General features: G+C 39.0%; 2 protein-coding genes across 3 annotated transcripts; both read right to left on the bottom strand.

Annotated features, from left to right (window-relative positions):
* Positions 1-1229: 1229 nt before the first annotated feature.
* LOC128526084 (PI-PLC X domain-containing protein 1-like) lies at positions 1230-6557 on the bottom strand. 2 transcript variants are annotated; one of them, XM_053497658.1, is made up of 6 exons: positions 6248-6339; positions 4949-5081; positions 4292-4420; positions 3758-3913; positions 3490-3673; positions 1230-1838 (listed from the first exon to the last, which is right to left on the bottom strand). In XM_053497658.1, the coding sequence occupies exons 2-6, from the start codon at positions 5069-5071 to the stop codon at positions 1597-1599; spliced, it is 834 nt and encodes a 277-aa protein (XP_053353633.1). In that variant the 5' UTR covers positions 5072-5081; positions 6248-6339; the 3' UTR covers positions 1230-1596. The 2 variants fall into 2 exon arrangements, with proteins under 2 accessions (XP_053353633.1, XP_053353632.1); XM_053497657.1 differs by having other exon boundaries at positions 1232-1838; positions 4949-5085; positions 6248-6557.
* Positions 6558-7749: 1192 nt separating this feature from the next.
* On the bottom strand, positions 7750-12488 carry rgn (regucalcin). Its single transcript, XM_053497782.1, has 7 exons — positions 12380-12488; positions 11640-11809; positions 10818-11000; positions 10051-10266; positions 8989-9120; positions 8749-8903; positions 7750-8539 (listed from the first exon to the last, which is right to left on the bottom strand). Exons 2-7 carry the CDS (start codon positions 11800-11802, stop codon positions 8489-8491), a joined length of 900 nt encoding a protein of 299 aa, XP_053353757.1. The 5' UTR covers positions 11803-11809; positions 12380-12488; the 3' UTR covers positions 7750-8488.
* Positions 12489-13031: the final 543 nt, after the last annotated feature.

The raw sequence follows: 13031 nt of genomic DNA, 5'->3' as shown, positions 1-13031 counted from the left end.
GAACTTTCTGTGTGGCATTTAATTGAGTGACATTATATTCAGCCACATGTTCAGTGACACCACACTGAGTAACATCAAAATGTAATGCTTTTTTTTTTCTTCCAGAATCCTCTGCTCTTTGGATGTCTTAACATAAAATTCCCCTATTCTACACACACACACACACACATATTAAATGTTAACACTCACGTCACTCTCTCAAACACAAAACACTCAGACATCACACACACACATCACACCCATCTATTATTTTCAATATCTAGATACAATGGCAGCTTTAAGTGGGTGGTAGCAAGTGAACCTTTTTTTCCCCCTGAAGTCGATGTGTTAGAAGAAGAAAAAAAAGCCAGCATAAGGTTTGTGACTTTATCAAGGGCCAGATTGTGATGGCAAGGACTGGATCAGAGCAAGTCCAAAACTGCACTGCTCTTATGGCATGTTCCTGGTCTGCAGTGGTTAGGACCAAGGCATACTGATGCAATTAGGGAATGAAGGCTTAAATTGATAAAAAGGTTAATGCTGGTTGTGATGGAAAGTGACAAAACACATAGTGCATCACTGTGATGATGGCAAAAGGGGGACCTACTCAATATTAATCAAGTGGTCATAATTTTTTTGGCTGATCATCTATCTATCTACAAACCTCAGTAATTCAATTAGGGACTGTGGAGGCCATTGGTGATTAACAGTGTATTTCTTGTATGGCTGTGGTAACATACACACTACAGGCAATTAGGGAACACCAATTAGCCTAATCTGCATGTCTTTGGACTGTGGGAGGAAACCCATCAAGCACTGGGAGAACATGTAAACTCCATGCACATAGGCCAAGGTGGGAATCAAACCCAGACCCTGGCGGTGCAAGGGGACAGTGCTATTGAATTATGAATTATGTTAATATTGTGTGTGTGTGTGTGTATATATATATATATATTACATGGCCAAAAGTATGTCTTCAATCACATATTTGCTTTTTTAAGATGGCTGTTTTTTTCTTTCTTTCTTTTTCTTTTTTTAACGATAACCTAAACTCGGCAGTGCATAGCTTTCCACTACTATTCTTGAGTTGAAATGAATTGTGTTGTATGACAGAGGTTCTCAAATCATATGCAAAAATTTACATAAAATATACACCACATATACACAGATAAATTATATGACAAATAAATCTAAATGTTTAATATCATAAACACTCAATGAAAACAGTACGTACTATCCTATAAAGGGAAAAGCCTTTAATGTAGTTTTTTTTTTTATTGGATAAAATTAACACTTTGCCTTAATATAAAACATCATAAAAACACCCAAACCTTTAGAATATATAAAGTTAAAACAGTACTTTACTTAAAAAAGTACTTTTTACAGTACTTTTTTACTTTATTACTAGACTTTACCTCAATATGGCACCATTTAACTTAATGGCACTGTACTGAATAATTGAAACAATGTTAAAGGAATAAATATCTACAGACATACAAATAATTTATTTTGTAAATCATCAACTGTACAAACGTCTAATAAAGATATGCCATGCAATCGAGACACAACACTAAATGATTGACTTAAGTCCTTATTGTGAAAGTGCATCGTTTTGTTCTACGTGGTCAGTTCTGCATTGAGTCCAATTACAATCTCACAGAATTCGTTTCTTGAGATCCCAACAAAGTCTGCACAGATGATATTGACGGATGTTTTGCACGAGCCAGGGCGCTGCTTTTTGACCCAATCCATTAGCACGGTGAAAGCCTGGAGGGTCATGCTCTTCATAGACCGGGTGAGATGGCAGAGGACGTACCTGGTGTCTTCAGTGAGGTTTAGGCCAGCCATAAAGAACCCATCTGATGGGTGAGAATTGTTAGAATATATGGTGTTGGTCAGGTTGTGCTGCTAATGAGGGAATCAGACAAGGTTAAATGATAAATATTTTTAAAAAATTAAATAAAAAAAGAAAAGTTACCTATAAGATAATCTAAATCATGGATCAGCATTTTTTTTTTTATCATAATGAAAAACACAAGACACCATTGTCAAAGTCAAATTTCTCACCAACATCTTATAGTTTTTAGTTGGTTAAGTGGTTGATTTAATTCAAACCTCAAATATTGCCAGTTTTAACTGAATATTTTTTTATGACAATATTAATAACTATGAGTTTTGTGCATCAGAAACTCTACAGGTGCAGCACATTACTCAAATATTACTATAAACATTTAATAACAAGTCTCCACATTCAACTAGCTGCATTACTTCTGCGATTGTGTAATTAAGTTATTACTACATCATTCATTTATTCATTCATTGTCTTTCTCAGGAGGCTTAGGGCACGAGGAATGATACACCCAGCACAGGGCGTCAATCCATCAAAGGGCACAATGAGTGCATTGATATAAAATTTCAGACAGAACGAGAATCACCACTTTCTGACTAAACAGACAATATTAATAACAATGAGTTTTGTGCATCAGAAACTCTATAGGTGCAGCACATTACCCAAATATTACCATAAATATTTAATAAAGAGTCTCCACATTCAACTAGCTGCATTATTTCTGCAAAATGCATCGGTACAGAGGACACTGTCGGTCAAAATAGTGAAGAATCCGTCCTTCCTGTTCTTTTGTTTCAGTTTACAGAATTTTGCCACAGCTTTGTTTAGCAAGGTATCTGGTATTTCCAGTTTATGTTGCATCTCAAAGCAAAGTTCCTGGTATCCTGACACCAAACACATCAAACACTAACACACCGGCCAAAAACATTAATGCAATTAAAATAAAATTTAAAGTACTATACTATACTCTACATGCAACATTTAATTACAGCGTATTTCTCACTACAGCCGCCGGGTTTCCTGTTAGACCAAATCTGAACATTACAACAACTTGTATGCAAAGTGCAGACAAAGTATTATCTGTGATATGTTTTGGTTTTAAAAGATCACTTTGATTATAGAATGAAACTGAGGGCTACATTTCCTGAGCGTTATCTACAATGTGTATAAACAAAAAAAAAATCTATAAGCGTTTGTGAGGACATTTCTGGGGAATGAAGGGTTAAAACCTATTGACATTTACAGAAGACTTTAAGCACAGTAAAAGAATGAGATTCTTAGTCCCAGTAAAACATGTGCATGGTGCAAAGAAGACTGTAGGTCCATGAAATTGGTTACAAGTCCTGGCTGAGGTGACTCGGAGCCCAATGCAGTCGTTCTCATGAGCATTCATCAAGTGGAACGTCTGATCTTTGAAAAAACGATGGCTAACTTGTTACCAATTTGCAGAAGAGACACCCTGCTCTCATAACTGTGTTTTATTATTCTGCGCAATTAAAAATCCTAGTTTGACTTCAATGCCTCTTGTTTATAAAAAAATACATTTTCCTTAGAAAACATTTTACATAATAAAGTTCATCCTTAGAGAACATCTCTTATAAAATATTTTTTATACTAGATACTAAATTTTTATGTTAAATAAACATGAAATAATATCTTACCTGGCCTTCCTGCTTTCTTCTTCTGGTGCTCCAGGTACGAAATGACCAGGTTTGGATCTGACTCGTTAGCCCACCAGTAATCCCACTCTGGCCACAGTTCCTCATATCCAGACCCAGACGGATCAGCATAGGACAGAATCACCTGGTAACCGCGTTTCCAACATGCTCTCAGAGAAGGGGTTTCCTGAGACAAGACATTGCAGCTAAGCGAGGAGGTCAGTACATTTTGTTCCCACGATCTACTTATTTAGTAAATGCAGCTGCTTACTGATTTGGGGCAAAGTTTCTTGCCAAAAAGTTGTATCAAAAAGCCAATGAGGTTGTTGTGCTGTACGGGAGACACATCATCAAAAGCAGACAGGGCAATGATCACGACTTCCTTAGTGTGACGCTCTAACCAGTGCGCGACGTCAGTGAGCACCTCCTGCAAGAACATTATTTATCTGTGAGATACAGATATGACAGAAAAATAATCACTATAAGGTGACCGATATGGTGTTTTATTCCACCTACATCACAGAAACCTCTGATTAAGCCTTTTAAGCGTGGAAGGCAAATCAAATCAAATACTATACATCACTGTGTTTAAGCAGCGTAAAAACATGCACAAATGTAGTGAAGTAGAAAGTACAGAGGGGTGTTGTAGGATGTAGTGAAGTAAAAGTAAAAAGTATGTTTTAACAAAAATACTTAAGTACATGTGAAAACTGTGCGCATTGATATAAAATTTCAGACAGAACAAGAATCACGACTTTCTGACTAAACAGACAATGAGATACGACTGGGTAATAGCGGCATTCACCTTTACAGTAAGTAGAGAGTATATTCCATGTGCAAATCGGAATGTCCGTTTTGAATCTTTCTTCTTGTGGGCGATCCTGAGGTCGAGAAATCTAATTCCTGCGTCTAGCTGACTAGAAATGGATAGATCCTGAAAGGAACAAAGAAAAGTGCATGTAAGCAGTGTTTTTTTATTTTCCTTGGCGCTGAGGTGCACTTTCAAGGTTACAGCTTTTGTTCAGTTACTATGCCTACTGTAAAGCCAAAAGTTTGTGGACACCCGAGCATCATACCCACATACATAAAAAAAAAACAACAACCTTCCCAACAAGGTTTGACTGATGGTACTTACAGTTAGTAACCTAGTAACCAGTGTAAGGATCTATCCTATCCTCTGGATAAGAGCGTCTGCCAAATGACTAAATTCAAATGTAAATGTAAATGTAAACACAAATCGCCACAGCCACACCCCAAAATCTAGTGGAAAGCCTTCCCAGAAGAATGGAGCCTCTTATAACAGCCAAAGAGAAAGAAATCTGGACTGGGATGATTAACAAGAAAAAAAATGATAAGACAAACTTATTGGTTACCTCAGGAGCAAGTGAACATGTTAATGGCTTAGTCTGCATTTTACAACAGCATCAACAAGCACAATGCCCTTGTACCTTTTCCTCTTTACCTGAGTGGTGGCCCACTTCTTTACACACGGCCGCGTGACACAGGGCGCGATGTGGTCCAGCACGACCAGTATCCTGGGCTCTGAACGCAGAACTGGACTGTGCTCGTCCAAGCAGTATGTCATGGTATCATGACTGCCTAAAAGACATCCATGTTCATTTAAATCTATCTTTATAAATAAAAGAAAGTTTTTGTCTGTACATTAGTCAGAACTTGTGCTTTCAATGATATCTTTACATCTTTATCTGTCCATTTTTATGTCTGTCCAACCAAATTTTGTCACAGCATCGCCCAAAACTGGCTGGACATAACTTAATTAAACTTTTTCCGTACTTCGATATCTGCCTGAAGTTTACCCCGCACCAAAATATGAAATCAAAATATTGAATAAAAGCCACGTGTGAACAGTTTTAACAGTTTAATGATCCTCTTTAAAATAAGCTACTAATAAGCTACTTGCTCAATGTAAACAAACACGTGTACCAATAGATATGAATTATTTTTACTAGGATTAGTTTATATTTGCACCACTTAAACAACAGTGCTGAAGTGGTATAAGTGAATTTTAACGTGCTGGACTTGTTTTAAGACAAAACTTAAAGGTCTCAAGTCTCCAGGGTCCCTGGTTTATTCCTAAACCCGGGGTACTGTCTGTGTGTTTTCTCCTTGTCTCCATGGCTTTCTCTGGGTTTTTCAGTTTTCTCCCACCGTCCCCAAAAACATGCCTGTGAAACAGCCCCTGAATGAGTCTAACTCAATGTATACGAGGACACTGACAGGTTGAGCTGACTGGACATCTTATTAACAATCTTTAAACGGATATAAATGTAAAACAGGACAACATTATTATGTTTCATTAAAATACGGTCTAAACATTTTTGATTTTTCATCTGTGATTCACTTTACGATTACTGAACAGGGAGTGTACCTGGTTGACAACAAAACTTGGTTTAAACAAGGCGTGAACATAAACTGTTATATATTGTATCATTCCTATTGATTGTAATAAGATGAAATGACGGGTAAATTTGGTCAAATTTTATCTAATATATGGATTAGCCACTAATGCAGTAAAAACAATACCACATAATAATGTCAAACAAAACTGACTGTAAATTTTTTTGTACATGGACACATTCAGCTTGAAATAATAATAATAATAATAATAATAATATCACTGATCAGCTTATTTTTTAGCTTTAACCCTTTAAACTCTTTCTACAAATTCTTTAACTCTTTACTCCAACTAGTTAACTGACACACACAGGATTGTAATGGATCATGATGATGTGTGCTATACCGGGTATCGCGAGATCCCACAGAGGAACATCGAGGAGCTGAGGAGGAAGCTTAGACATCCAGTGTGAACATCTGGAACCGGCCCGAGACCCGAGTGCACCAGCCATGCTCTAATTCCGTAACAAAATCATTGCGCAAAACAATGTTTTGGAGAAGCGCTGTGTGTGTATGTATATGCGCGTGTGTGTTGTACCCGGATGAAGGAAGTTAAAGAGCAGCGGAGTCACATGAACTTCTACTTCCTTAAAAACGCGCCGCTCTGGTGTGCGCGTGACAACTGGGGGCGCGCTCGAATCCCAATTTTCCCGCCTTTATTGTCCACGCAGCCGCTGCGTGATGCTCACGAAAGTGAATGAAGACTATTTTCTTCCCCAGAACTACAACTAAAGCAACAACTGTAATTAAGAATGAATAAATTAATGAATGCGGTAAAGCCCTGCACCGCACTCACACTAAATAAACCCTAAACCTGATGTAGAGTCTCTAGTATAAAGAATCATTTAAATATAATCACCTGTCATGTGATGCATGCTCTGTTATTTGTATTGTAGAATAGGTCAGAAAGAGTGTGTGTATGTGTTCGGGTTGTGCCCTTTCTCCTTGTGACGTCACAAAAGCAAAATATCACACACACACCCCCTATCAACCACAACATTTCTCTACACAGCTTATCCTGTACAGGGTCACAGGAAGCACGGAGCCAAAGCCGGGTATACCCTGGACGGGGTCCCCATCCATCACTTGGCACACAATCACACACACACAGAGATTAAATGAATAACAAAATGAATTGTCTCATTCGAGAGTCATTCCAAATCTCAGAGCAGTTCTCACAGCTGACATGTTGTACGCAGGAAAAACAAGCAAAAGAAGGACCTAAGGCCCCAAATGGTGATATCTAGACGATGTTAAGAAATTAATGCATCTCCATTGTTGGGTGCCCAAAGAAGGATAGCTGGTGAAACAGCAGACAAGGTCAGGGATGGCCAACGCTCAGTGACGCACGTGAGGTCGTGTGGGGATAATGCGTCAATGGAACCGGAGAGAGCAGTTTTGACAGCGCAAGTGGGACCATGACAATATTACGCAGATGGTCTTAATGTTATGGCTGTGCAGTGAGTATGTATGTAGATTTAGCCGTGGCTCCGCCTGTGTGCAGATCCCGATGTCTGTGTGCTAACATTAACTGCGAAAGGAGTGTGTGGTCAACTCGCTGCTGCTCCTCACGCTGTTCAAATGTTTCAGCTGCCCTTACTTCTGCCTGTCGTATGCGGCGTCGCTGTAGACACTCTGCAGTCTGATCCTGGGTTTCTTTAGCTATGAACTAGGTCTGCTGTACCCGCTTTTGCCGTAGTCAGTAAGGAACACACTGTAAGGGAATTACCTGCCTGTGCAACAGAAGTTCTGTTTAATCTAAATTAGTGAACGGAGACTTAAAATGTTGTATTTACTTGCTTCTTTAACAAACATGATTTCACAAATTAATCAACAATGACTAAGGTCAATACATAACTTCATCTGTAATATAACATAAACAAAAAAAAAACAATAATACATCAACATTAAAATAATTAATAACAAAAATGAGGCAGTATGGTGGACCTGCAAGTACAGTAGTGTGGCAGTCTCATGGCTCCAGGATCCTGGGCTCGTTCCTGAGCTCGAGGTACTGTCTGTACAGTTTCTCCTTGTCTCTGTGGTTTTCTCTGGGTTTTCCGGTTTCTTCACACCATCCCCCTGAACCCCTAATGCTGAATGAGTCTGACTCAATGTATATGAGAGCACTGACTGGTACAGCTGACTGAACATCTTACTAACAATATTTAAGCGAATATAAATGTAAAACAAGACAACATTATTATGTTTTGTTACTACAGGTTTATGGGGGTAAACATTTTGGATCTCATTTAAATATCCATAATTTCAGATTACTTTATAAAGTAATTTTTATTTTTTTTAATCAAAATAATAATAGTTATTATTATATAGACTAATTATTATTATCCTGTTACTATTTTTATTATTTGCAAGTTTATCTCCAGAATTTTGCCAACTAATTCAGTCACTAAGGCTTTAATTCCCTTTTAAAATACTAACTGAAATGTGTTGACATGGATGTAATGTTCTAGGGAGACAAAAAGATGCTTAATTCAGATGATTATTAGATCAGATGTCAGTTTTGAAGAACATAATTAGTATAGCGCTTTAGTGTAATTCACTAAATCCAAAGTGCTCTGGAGTTTCAGCCGGAGAACGAATACGGAGGAATTCCCTTTACTCCTAAACCAGTGACCTAAAGAAAACAAAACACAACATGTCATTATTGAGAAACTGGAATGAAACTGGAACTCAGAAAAAAAAAAAGAAAAATCATCAATTATTAGGAATAAATCTGTCAATTATAAAACTATATTAATTTAAGATTAATATTAAAAAAAAGTCATATATGAACTGAAAAATCGCCTGGCCATCAAATTTATATCACAGGAGGAAAACTCATACCCTAAAAATGCAGCCAGCTTGGGATTCTCTGGCGAGCGCTTCCTTGTCCATGCCTTTATAAGCAGAGGTGACGTATAGATCGGTGTAGTCTTTCCCTCCGAAACAGCACGAGGTGACTTTAGCGACAGGCAGCTTCACTGTCTGCAGCCTGTTCCCTAAAACCAAGAACATATTTGAAAAGTCCCCAGAAAATTTGTAGTCTATCTTAACAAAAATGTAATTACTGGTAAAAATGTGTACCTGTGTGAGGGTCGATGCGGAGCACTCGTCCTCCGTTGTAGCAGGCCAGCCATATTTTACCTTCCGCGTCAATGCACATGCCATCAGGTATCCCTTCATCTTTCTCAAGCCTGTACACCATTCTGCGATTAGCTTAGGACAAAAACACATACACACATTTACACAATTTAATGTTTTTGAAAGTTTGGTATGAATTTCTGAAAGAATCGGCATGAAAAAAATTTTTAGTTTATTTCGATTGCTGATGTAAAAATCCTGGAAAACATACGTATTAAGGGGGAAAAAGGTACAGATGTATGAGGGGCGTTCAGGTCAAACCGGGACATTTGATTGTACAGAATTTCAGAGCACAGTTATAAGAGTAAGAAAAAAAAATCCTTTTATTTCTCTACATAATCCTCTGCTACACTGATGCACTTATCCCAGTGTTTCACTAGTGCTTGGATACCATCAAGGCAGAAAGTTTTCTCAGTACCCCAGAGCCATGATTAGACTGCCTGCTTCGTGTCTGAAACGCCGGCCTCCCAGGAACTCTTTTAATGGCCCAGACATGTGGAAATGGCTCGAAGTAAGGTCAGGATTGTGCGGGGGATGTGACAGTGACTCCTAGTCGAAGTTCCTCTAACGTGCAAGTGGTGTCGGTGAATGATTGTGTGTACAGTTCCCACAGAGATGTCCCTTCTGCAAGATGGTGCCAAGTTATCCGTCGATTTTTAAATAGCAGGCGTTCCACTTGCTGAATGTTCATGGGATCGGCTGCAGTGAGCTCTGAGCCACCACAGCCGGGCATCCACGAAACTACAGCCTTATTTAAAAACGTTTGCACCGTTCACATGTTTTACTGCAGCTAAGAGTCTCATCACCATACCGAGCTTCAATCGGGTAAATGTCAATCGGTTTTACAGCTTCAAGCACAAGTCGCAGGTTGACTTGAACGCTATTGGAATATAGTTTATGGCTCTATCTAGTATGAAATGAGCAATTACGTGATTTTCTGTAGAAAAATCCTAAAAACAACTGTATATTTCAGACAGACAGACAGATAAAAATAATAATCCTCACCCAATCCTCCAGTGTGTAAATCATAATCAAAAGCCTCCACCATACAGGTCAGACTGTCTACATAGTAGAAAAAGCGATGATCCGGAGACCAGTCCAACCCGTTAGAGAGATCCACCTGATCGAAGTGTGTGACGACGGAGTGATCAGGGTGCAGACTGTACAGCGAGCCCTGTTTTCTCTCCAGCTCAGCCGGACGCACCTCGATCGCCATGGTGCCTGAGAAACGGAGAGGAGTGTGCACTTAATTTAGTGCGGGATTGAACAAACAGCATGGTGGAGTACACTTTATATTAAGTGTATGATAGCGATGAGCATGGGGTGTTTACGGTGTAATTTGGAGTTCACTAAGGGGCAACATGTACTTGTGTTAAGAGGATAGAATAATAGTTTATTGTATGATCTGAAATGTGACATGGTGCACTTATTCGAGTATGTGAAAAGGGTATGGTACTTAAACGTTCTTTCAACAGAACCCTTATACGTGTGGTAAATTTTCATGTATAAATACTATATCGGGCACAAATCACATGCTATATATATATACATATAAAGCAGGGTTTTATTTTACAACAACTGCTATTGGAAATTTCCATTGCTCACTCATAAAAGCAACAAAAAAAAAAAAGTTGCATAGACATATTTTGAAAAACAATCATATCAAACCAGTTCCTTTGCATTCATTCACCAAGACGCTTTAAGCAGATGATATAGGCAGTAAGCTTTATTTTTTGTTTACTCTAGTACAGAAAGGCGAGACCATCCCATACCTGCGAAAAACCTGCCAGCTGGATCCACCTTCCCATCGTTGAAGCGGGTGTTGCTCTTTTCCGTGTCCACGTTAGCGATCGTCGTTAAGGCGCGCTTCTCCCAGTCTATAGCAGCGAAGCGTGTTCCCTCTCCCATTACGTAGCCTCCTGACCTCCGCGGAACCACACAGCCCACGTACGTCTCTGTGACAATAAGCATAAAATGAAGACAAAATTAAACGTGTTACAGAGGTACCGCAGCATAAAAATACCCTGCCTTAAGAATTTTCACCTTACGAGCTGAAATTTAGCAAGAAATTTGCCTCGGCATACAGTACGAATCATTTTTGTCATACAAGTAAATTAAATGAAAGTAAAAAGTGTCAATTAAATTGTCAATATTTTACATTTCTGATTTGGATCACTCGTTTTACAGACACGCCCCCCAACGCACTCTCACCGCCTCATAAATTATTAAGCTTATAAAGCTGTAACTTGACATCTTCATCTCAGAATGAGATTAAACGTGAACTCATGGACAGTTCTTAAACTAACTCTAGTTAAACCATGGTAAGTTTTGAGGGCGGGGCTTTGTGAATATGGGTGGAAACAGGGTTGGATGGGTGGAAACAGGAAATGGTAATCTTTTTATTCTCACCTTGTTTACAACCATTAGAGATGTTTATTTCTCTACAAATTTTATATAATTTGCATCAGAATTTTTTGTTTCATTGTCAAGTCAATGATAATAACCGGACTCACTAATCAGTAACAATTACTTAATTTTTGATGTATCTGTACATGTTTTTAAGTCAAAGTAGATGTGATAACTGGTTGGCTCACCTGTCTTCATGCTGTCAATCTGATTGGTCAGCGAGTTCCACCTGCTGATCTTCGGGCCATAGATGTCGACATACAGTAGAGTGGCATCTTTCTCCTCCCAGACTGGACCTTCTCCGATCTCACTCGGCTCCTTCACCACACACTCGACTTTGACGCTCCCCATAGCCTCTCTAAACGAGTGGAAGTGATTGAACAGAGATGATCTATAAAAAATGGTAAAAATACACAGAGGAAACCCTCCACACACAGGGAGAACAGGAAAACTCACTGACCAGAATCGAACCCTCGACCCTTGAGACGCGAGGCGACAGCGCTAACCAATAAAACACCACCGCCCCACCTTATATTACAGTATGTAAGATGTTATAATAGTTTTGTAGCTGTTTATTGTAAAGTGTACAGTACTGCTGTCATATGCCACAGTCATACTGTAAAGTTTACAGTAAAGTTTATTTACAGAGTAAAAACACAGGGAAAGAAAAAACAGAAAATAAAAAGGTACAAAAGAACAAAGAGAAAATGGGAGGGAGGAAAGAAAGGCTTGTTTTGTTTTGTGCATGAACCATTTGCTAAGAAACTAAACATTATTTATAAATGCAACAAAAAGCTAAAAAGAAAAAAAAAAAAAGAACTCTGGTCACGTGACTGTTTGCTTTCACCAACGCATACGTCAAACAAGTTTTTCATACATATACATTTACGCGCGCTATTAGTTTTTCATTAGCTTTAAAAGTGTGCACCTGATTGTCCAGTCGCTTTCACGATGTCCCCGTGTCCCCGTGTCCCCCCGCTCGCTCTCAGGTTTGTTTCTGTGGCTGTGCAGCTGGTAAACTTCGTCCTGCGCCTGGACTCGTGACAAGGCGGTGAGGTGAGACCCTCTATCGCCCTCTATCGGCAGCTCGGACAAACAGCAGCGTTCATAAAGTATTGGCGATTTTAAGACCGAGGGATTAAAAACTAGTGTTGGGTTCAGGTCCTTGGGATTCTTGCTTCATTTTATTAGTGTGGAAAAACTCCTTCATTCATTAATTCATCTTCAGGGACATTTTTGCATCACGCATCATGGGCAGGGTTTGTGGCCTGCGAACACTGTGGGGAAAAGCAGCCACAAACCAGTAGATCCCGTACCAGTCCGTCCCAGGGCAGTGTGGCAGCAGAACTGGTGTATTTAGATGTGGTAGTATATTAATTTCTCATCATTGAGACAAAGCAAATAACAAAAAATAAAGTAAACAAAAAAGATTTCTTGCATGCTTTAACAAGTTTTGTTGTCCAGTCAAGGCGTCGCCACAGCGGACTATCTGATCTGCACACAACTTAGCAAAGTTTTTTTTTTCGCTTTTTTTTATGCCGGATGCCCTTCCTGATGCAACCCTCCCATTGGGACCGTCA

This window comes from Clarias gariepinus, chromosome 6, assembly GCF_024256425.1.
Source record: "Clarias gariepinus isolate MV-2021 ecotype Netherlands chromosome 6, CGAR_prim_01v2, whole genome shotgun sequence".
Lineage (NCBI taxonomy): Eukaryota > Metazoa > Chordata > Actinopteri > Siluriformes > Clariidae > Clarias > Clarias gariepinus.
Note: the sequence above shows the minus strand (reverse complement) of the source record. Positions and strands in the feature narration are given on the sequence as shown.